Genomic DNA, 8792 nt, shown 5'->3' on the forward strand with positions numbered 1-8792 from the left:
AAACGGTTTAAAAACAAGTATAAAAATAAAATACGAATATGTATTACACAAACATAAGCTTCATTGGGTTGTACCAGTAGTAATATCAAAATGTCTTAAGTGGCGTAATTGTCTAATATAAAAACGTGATATGCACTTATTGAATATACATAACAGTGTAATGCGCATATGTAATATAAAGTGTAGAAATCAAGTAAGCATGTAATATAAAATGCAGAATATTAAGTAGAAGCAGCGCAGTTGGAATGTGTGGCGTAACGGTTGACAGAGCGATCAATGGTTGACCTATCGACAACGATATCAGCTAAAACAGCAGCGGCGGCAGATTCTTTAGCAGCTTTGACTTTTTAACAGTTACGGGAGTCATGATCGATAACGTATTTATTGCACTTGTGGCACAACCTTGGTTGTTTGTTACAGTTTTCCAGCAGTTTTTCAACTACGCCGACCCAAAGTTTGGTACCCGACCCCTTGTTTTTAATACCAGTGGGTGGCTTGATAGTCACATCAACCGTGTCGGGTTGTCCAACAAGCTCACTTATAATCGAACGTTTACTATTACAAGATGGCTCAGACGGGAACTCTTTAAACACTTTGTCTTTTATAACTTTAAGCTGTGCAAAGAGGGCATTGAGGCAATTCGGTTTGTGTCTCAGTCGATCAGCACAATCAGTTAATAATTCAAACATGTTGTGTCTAAGAACGGACTCATCTTCATCTTCAGCAGAATATCTGTTTGTGATGTCAGGAATCCTGGCTGGAAGCACATTCCTCATCCATCGAGCAGGCAGGTATTTGTCAGGTATCAATTCGACCACACTGTACCTAAACACGCAAAAAGCATGTCTGCACAGATATCCAACACGCGTGAACCCTATACATGAGCTAGAAACAGTTGTATCGTGTGCGTTAAAGTCGACCTACATATGTTAACCAACAAAAATATAACATGAAAATAAGGTGAATGTAATCATTAATATGTAAACATAAAAATAATCGAAAACGTAAACAAACGTACCACGTAATTGTTGACTACTTTGAATCCTTTGTTGGTATGTGGAATATTGAATTTCTTAACGTCGTCTGATCTAAAGAACTTATAATATAACACTGCCTCATTCCTCTGTAAATTTCTGTTTGAACGTCCAAAATGCGTGTATATATTTTGGACGCGTGAATTTCTAATTGCAGTTTTTTGGGCATTCTTGGTGTCGTTGTATTAGTTTCAGTGTCAAGCTTGGGTTGAGTTTTTCGCTATCTATTAAGGGCAGTGCCAAAACACAAAAGAAACTAGACAAGCGTGTTGGCATGACTGGTGTTGACTTTAAAAATAGAATTAGAGCTTTCACATCTCGATGTCGTTTTCATAAGGCAACACCATTATATTTCTCTGAAATAACAAGGGACTCATTGCTCCTTAATTGCATAAATCTCGTTAAGCCAATGATGATCACTCAAATGAAGGTCATCAATAAGTAATTTCCACTGTTCTTCAAAGGTAGAAGGTGTTATAAACAAGTTCCACACCAGTTTATGTATGGAAACTCGCAAATCCGTACTTGCTAACAGGTCACCCGAAATTTGTTAGAAATTGTACGAGCGTTACATATGTGCAGGGTTGTAAAAAACAAGACAAAAACATCACATGTAACAAAAATAATTATATAAAACAAAAAATAGTACCTTTAACGGTATCTTCTTAACAATATGCCGCATACAAAGTCGATGAATTGACTGGTCAAACACAGCGCGAACAACTTGTTTAACCGCAACATCTTGATCAGTTAAAACGAGTTTGGGTTGCTTTTTATGTGTTTTAAGAAACTTGTCGAGTAACCACTTGTTGGACTCGATAGTCTCGTCATATATTAGACCATCACCAAATATCACACACTTCTTATGATGATCCACTCCAGTAAATGACACAAATATCATGCCGTATCTGTTATACAATTACAAAAAAAACACATAAAAATATGTTACACAAACATGCATACAAAACACACATATAAAAATGTTGGTATAAAATAGGTGGGATGGTAGCACGGTGTGCAGTTTAAAACTGTTAACATCATATATATATGTGTGTGTAAATGCATATGCGTATCGATCACTTACTTGTTGGTATGGAATGTTGCATCAAAACCTAAAACCTCCCCAAATGCATCATAGTTGCATTTTGAAACATCATCAGCCCAAAATATATACCGGAGCTCACTTTTAACAACTTTGTACTCAAACGAGAAATTTTGCAAGTTGACTGAACGGGATATCAACGTGTCCACAATAATTTGCGCATCTCTGTCAACAATAAAGTGGCGGACATCTCGGGTAGCATTTTGGAAATCAGTTTTAGTACCATGAACGTTCTGAGGTCCGCCTTTTAACGAACATTGCAAGTTGTGCGCAATGCTTGGACCAGTTTTGTTTAAACTTAGCTTGTGAATTAAATTGCATTCAGAGTACCCAATGTTTCTTCGTTTCTTTGTTAACTCCATACTGTTCGGTCCAATCAGCTCATGGGTATGAATATCGACAAAATCATAAATCTTGAATCACGTGGTGTTTGGAACGGCTTTCAATCTTAGGCGTGCGTTGTAACACACAGCTTTGGAGCTGCTACAAGGTGAGATCAAAACAGAGCTTGAGTTAGTTGAATCAAAATCTTGAAATTTCGGTTTGCCAGCTCGGGTACAAAGCATGTATCTGTGTGTCTCTGAACCCTTGACTTGTTTAATAGTGCTTAAACGTATTGAAAATCCAGATTTGTCAGCATAGGTGTTATACATATTGACAGCATCGTCTCACGTTTCAAACTCCATGTCTTTGGCATGCACAAATTCTTCGGGCACGTTAGGTTTCAAATATGTTGTTCCGTGTGGTGTATGATAAACAACGCTCGACACACATCTTGTATAAGTTTAAATACATTATCAAAAATGCATATAGTTTATGGTAGGATAATATAGCGTGCTCGTTAGATATATCAGTGTGTTATGGTAAATGTAATATGCATCGTGTGATTGTAATAAACAGGACATACATGTGGGACATATGACTTATTGGATGTCATAATGCACTGCGTGTACGTCGTACATACATATAACGTAGTGTTAACGTGTAGGATGTAAACACTCATAACATACATGTAGCACACGTGTCAAAGGCGTATATAATAAATACATTAACTGTTAAGATGTGTTATGTGATTATAAGAAATGCCACATAGTATTAACATTTAGATAACGTGGCATGTAAAACGGAGTGTTAACATGTATAGTACACATGTGTATTGCATAATATGGGAAAAAAGTGTTTTATTACATATATGCAATACATAACACATACGTAATATATAACATATACGCATTGAATAACATGTGTGTGCAGATATATAAAGTCAATCTGTTACCTCGATGTTCAACACCAACATATTGCATAATATTCTCGTTTTGGAAACAATAGCTTGAAGCACCATCACCGGATGACATTGAATGTGATATACTTGATCGATTGACACGAGATTCTGATGCAGAGTTGGTTAATTCAGCATCTTCAGCACCGCTTGTTGTAGTAACAAATGTAGCTGACATAGAATCGTTCAATTGATCTGACATCGCACCATTAATTTCAATGATGCTTCCAGAATTGTCGATTTCTGTTAAACAACATCAAACCACGATTATAATTGAATCTAAATTAGTATAACGATTTTAACCTAATTCATAACGTAATATGATCTTCAATCAACATGATATAGATGAACAACGTGATATATGGAGCTCGATTCTTCAATTATATTATGATGATTTAAATTTATGGAATTGATATGGATATTCATTGACGGATTGAACAAAGGATCGAGATCTTCGTGATAAGGGAACGATATTTGGGCGATCTTGGTGATAAGGTAAGGGAACAATATTTGGGGGAAATTATACTTTATGTTGTTTTTACATATTTGCCCTCTTAGTTAATAGTTCTCCAGTTATCTCCCTAAAATAGAGTTCTCTCTTGATCATTCCCACACACACACACACACAGATATATATATATATATAGGGTGGAGTTAAAATAAGAAGTGTAGTTTGTCTAAGAAGTGTAAGAAGTAATCTGGTGCGTTAGATATGTTGATATGACGGTGGATATGGAAAGTGTGTTTTTTGTTCGGTGTGTTTTATTTTAGTCGTGGTGTGTTTTTTGTTCGGTGTGTTTTAATAAATATAGTGGTGAAAACACACTTTCTACACTTCTTAGGAAAAATCTTCTTTTTATTTTAACCTTGCTATATATATGTAATATATATACACACACACACACTAGACGGGTGCCCGCGCGATGCAACGGGAAATGCAGACTTTGGTAATCACATTGCAAGTTTATTTGTGTTCATTGTTTGGTTTGAAACCGTGAAACGTTCAAACCAGTCATTTGTTTGATTTCATGATTTACTTTTGGCTAACCGATTTCAATTTTCAATGGGGTGGTATTGGTTTTCGACGACAAAAAAACGTGAATAGCGGTTAGGCTCACGGCTTAATCTAAATTATTGTTTTTTTAACAGAAAAAACTATATCATGATACTCAAACTAAAGATAATAAAATACTCGTTTTTACAGTGTAATGCTTTATAATAAATATTAACGTATACACAAATTATGATCGTTACAATTTCGTGGGGAAGTTGGGTTAAAAGTGAAAATGAAAAGAGCATATAGGTAAAAGATTAAGGGCTATAGTTGTAAATATTGTTAAAATTTACAAAAGATGATTAAAATTAAGGGGACAAAGTTGTAACTATGTTTAATGATTTGAAAGTGTACATGATATTTCTCCTTTAAAAGACTATATTTTCCTTTTCAACATGCTTTGTTGGATTGTAACTTATGTATTATAATTTGTATTTTACTTAAAAATAATTGTCTTAATTTGGCCATCTCTTACACATTATATATATATATATGTGGTAGGGTTAACATAAAAAATAATAGTTTTGTGAGAAGAATAATAATAGATGTAGACCATTGGATTTAGGATCTATTGGTTGAGACTGGTAGTTTTTAAAAATTGTATAGTTTCATACTTACATGGTAAAGTGTCCTATTTAGGTGGTGTACTTTATTTTAAATCATTCTCACACTTCTTACAAAACTATTGTTTATACATATATATATGTGTGTGTGTGTGTATATATATATTAATTTTCAGTTTAAAAAACGTAAGTTTTTTTTTACAAATTTAATTTTTTATTGGAATGTCTTCTACATGTATTTATAAGAAAAAAGTCTAAAAAAGTTTATGTTAAAACTAATTTTTTACATATGAAATCGAGTTTTTATATTATTTTTTTACATGTAAAATGAAGAGTTTCTAGTTCTCCACTTTTGTTGAGTGTATAATTCCAATAAGAGTTTAATAGAAGATTTGTTTATAAATTCTTATTTTCTTTCTCCAAGGGTTCAGTTTCTTGGACCAGTGAGAAGGTGTTGCCTAGATTTCACTTAGCCTGGCCCTGCTTAGTGGCAATGCGTACTTGACACCCCCCCCCCCCCCCCCCCCTTTTAAATGGTCCATGGGCTTCCCTCCTAGAGCCGCATGGAATCCTGTGTCGGAAGTTAAAAATAGTGGTGAACGAGTATGCACTCCATACTTTTTAACTTGTGTTGATATTTAATCTTATGAAAACAGAGAAAGCGGTCGTTGAGACTAGAGGGTGACTGTATAAGTAAATACTCTATAAATAAATAAATGACGGCTATCGAGCGGAACCAGATATAACTAAAAGATTAGGGGTTTCATTGGACGAGCACAAATCGTGTGACCCCATATTTAAAATTTGCAGACAATCTTTCGCGGTGGTGGTCTCTTGAGCTTGACTTTTATGTAGTGGCAAATGTTGGGGTGCTGTTCAAATATATTTCTCTTGGAAATTACCTCTTACGCGTTGTGAATTTACTTCTTAATTTCCTTTAAAATGCATTTTGATAATACTTTCGTATATAATTAAGATCATTTAACCATTGCGAATTGGCATCTTCATTTACATATCTTCTTCAAGATCTTGAAACCCTAACAGGTTATAAACTAAATCCAGTAAGTCTAGAAAGCGTTTGCCCTTAGCCTTTCATTTCCGAAATCTTTAAACTCTTCCTTAAAAACATACACATGAAATATTAATTAAAGCATGCATGAGTGCTTTTATTCATGATCGATCTCTATCTTCTATCTCCAGAATTTTATATGTAACTTATATAAGTATTTTTTCTCTCAGGTGAGAAAGAAACAGCTATATAGGGCACATGGCTCATTCTTATCATGTGAGTTTATGTTTTTCTTTTCTGCATAAACATTTTCTTATCCGTTAGTTTGGTCGGAATATTTCAATCAAAATTTGAGAATATTTTACCATCTCACCGGAGAACTCACGAATTAATCATAAAATCCAGTTATTTTTGGAATATATTTTATTGTTGTGGGTACGTTTACAAAATTCATCCATTATATGTTAATTGAGTTTAATAAAATGTTTGAAGCCTTCAATTATATGTTAACTGAGAGCTATTATTTAATTAGTTGAGTTGATGGCTAGAAATAGAAAAAATATTGATTTTTTCATAAAAAAGTTCAATTCGCAGAACATGCCCACTTGTAAGTTATTAAATATATCGTACTTTATTTATTGGTTTATAAACAAATTTGAATCTTGTTTTGAGTCCATAAAGTAAATGTATTTTTGAATCGATATAATTTGTCTGTATACATTACACATCTATCTTTCAGCACTATATTCTGGATTAGGTTTTTGAACATATATTGAGAATACAACTTAACTTAATTACTGAACAGGACAAGGAGGCATTATCGCTAGTTTCAGAACTTAAAACCTATAAGCTAATTTTTTCAACTGGGGTTGCTTCTCCGGTGTTCACCGGAAAAGCGATCAGAGGGGAATCAAGTGGCGTATCTGAGCCAATTGATGTTATATTGGTTGATAACGAGACTAATAAAACAGTCGATGTTTCAAAGAGAGTGAGGGTGGTACTTCTTCCAGAAGATTTTGGTGGCGTTTGGACATCTTTACAATTCAAAAATAGCATAATCACTGACTGGCGAAACAAGAAAAACATTCTTCAAGGTAATCATTCTTTCAATCTTGTACTTGGGAGAGGAACTGTTCCAAAGATATGGATCAAACATGATAAAAAACATCTTAGCAAGTCCAAGTTTCTGTTAGGAGCCATGATTGATGATGGTTCCTATGACATCAAAGAGGCTATTACCGATCCGTTTGAAGCCATTGATCGACGCAATGAATGTAAGTAATTACTGAATTGATTGGTTTAAAGAAATTAATTGTTAGTTTGAAATGCAATATGTAAACCTATGTGAACACTTGCATACTAAAGAGAACACTTATTTTGTGTAGTAATTAGTAAGAACAGATCGGTTACACTAGCCGACAAGGTGTCAAGATTAAGAAACGTTGGGAGAAACGGAAAGCTTTGTAAGCGTCTCGAGCATGAAAAAATCATGACCGTTAAGGATTTTCTTGATAGACTCTCTTCAAACCCGGTAGCTCTCCAAAAGGTAAAGAGTTTTCGTCAAACACAAAAATAAACCCTAAAACCCTAAAAGAAATTAATGATGATATTGATTGTAGATCTATGGTAGCACCGGCAAAGGATGGGAGGTGACTGTTCGTCACGCAAAAACATCCATTTCAGATAAAATGGTATTGATTTATTTAACGGTGATTTACGTGCAAATATTATGAAGTTGTTTACAAGGTATGTTAATGTATTTGTTAGCGTAACGTGTGTGGATCAGTTGGATCTACCACCCAAGAATCAGACGAGGCGTCGCAGGTTGATCAGAATCCTGGCACCGAACTCGGCCCTTTTGAAGCAAGTCCATCATCAAATGACATGATGTCTATGGCCTTTGATCAGTTTGATCTTGATCAATATTTTGAGAGTACAGTCAGCTACTTGGACCTGTTGACTAATTTATAAACCACTTTTAAGACCATGTGAATTGAGAAAGTAGGACAATATATAGTCACATGCATGTCTTAGAAAAGATATACGGGTCGAAATAAAAAGGTTCCTGGATCTTTTAATAAGAAGTTAAGAATCTAGGTGAGTGGTCCGCGTGCAACACTTGTAGACTAATCGATCTGGTCCGATATAATGTTAGTTTCTTAAAAGACGAGTCATATAGGTTAAAATTCAAAGCAATGAAAATGATGGATAAGTATATTTATTATCTTTACCTGATACATATGATGATCTTGAATTGATGATATTGTTATTATTATTTTTTTAACCAGATAATTATATATTACACTTGAATGTTGAATCCTAACATTTTCTAATCATCTTAATTTCAATCCCACTGAAATAAAAATGGACTGATGATATAAATTATTATTAACAAGACGGACTAATTTTATTTTTGTTTTTATTTCCATGTTGAATCTTCTTTTTAATTTTTAAAGACCTAATTATTACTTAAGACAAATGAAAGGCTGTCACGCACACAGCCACAACCTTTTTATACATATAAGTCTTCCATATATTCCCTTTCTATAAAATAAATTTCCCGTCAATTTGTAAATTCTCTTTCTTTCAAAGCTCTCTTGGAAGTTTGAATTAAAGCATGATAGAGACCGATTTGAGATGGTCAATCTTTCGATATACCTGTAGAGTGGGTTAGGTTCCAAGAACAAGAGAGAAGAAGAGAAACCAAACTTGAGACAAATTTTCTTATTATTTTTCTTATTGAAACGATTA

General features: G+C 34.0%; 2 protein-coding genes across 2 annotated transcripts; one reads left to right on the forward strand and one right to left on the reverse strand.

The window, feature by feature from the left end:
* Positions 1-221: 221 nt before the first annotated feature.
* On the reverse strand, positions 222-4431 carry LOC143634720 (uncharacterized). The gene is made up of 6 exons (XM_077102736.1): positions 4425-4431; positions 3413-3658; positions 2119-2380; positions 1684-1942; positions 419-920; positions 222-343 (listed from the first exon to the last, which is right to left on the reverse strand). Exons 1-6 carry the CDS (start codon positions 4429-4431, stop codon positions 222-224), a joined length of 1398 nt encoding a protein of 465 aa, XP_076958851.1.
* A 1141-nt stretch (positions 4432-5572) lies between these two features.
* Positions 5573-8076, forward strand: LOC143634721 (protein SAR DEFICIENT 1-like). The gene is made up of 4 exons (XM_077102737.1): positions 5573-5635; positions 6799-7315; positions 7427-7587; positions 7661-8076. The coding sequence occupies exons 1-4, from the start codon at positions 5573-5575 to the stop codon at positions 7772-7774; spliced, it is 855 nt and encodes a 284-aa protein (XP_076958852.1). The 3' UTR covers positions 7775-8076.
* Positions 8077-8792: the final 716 nt, after the last annotated feature.

Source organism: Bidens hawaiensis, unplaced genomic scaffold (genome assembly GCF_021521415.1).
Source record: "Bidens hawaiensis isolate Kalapana, Puna unplaced genomic scaffold, B.hawaiensis_p1.1 tig00007223_1, whole genome shotgun sequence".
In the NCBI taxonomy this organism is placed as follows: Eukaryota; Viridiplantae; Streptophyta; class Magnoliopsida; order Asterales; family Asteraceae; genus Bidens; species Bidens hawaiensis.

Bases quoted from the DNA above. Each gene is read 5' to 3' on its own strand.
- LOC143634720 (XM_077102736.1), bottom strand. The intron at 1,943-2,118 runs GTAAGTGATCGA...ATTGTATAACAG, and splicing joins GCAACATTCCATACCAACAA to ATACGGCATGATATTTGTGT. The intron at 344-418 runs GTAACAAACAAC...ACTGTTAAAAAG, and splicing joins TGAAAAACTGCTGGAAAACT to TCAAAGCTGCTAAAGAATCT.
- LOC143634721 (XM_077102737.1), top strand. From the start codon at position 5,573: ATGGGCTTCCCTCCTAGAGCCGCATGGAATCCTGTGTCGGAAGTTAAA. The intron at 5,636-6,798 runs GTATGCACTCCA...ATTCTGGATTAG, and splicing joins TTAAAAATAGTGGTGAACGA to GTTTTTGAACATATATTGAG. The intron at 7,588-7,660 runs GTAAAGAGTTTT...TATTGATTGTAG, and splicing joins ACCCGGTAGCTCTCCAAAAG to ATCTATGGTAGCACCGGCAA.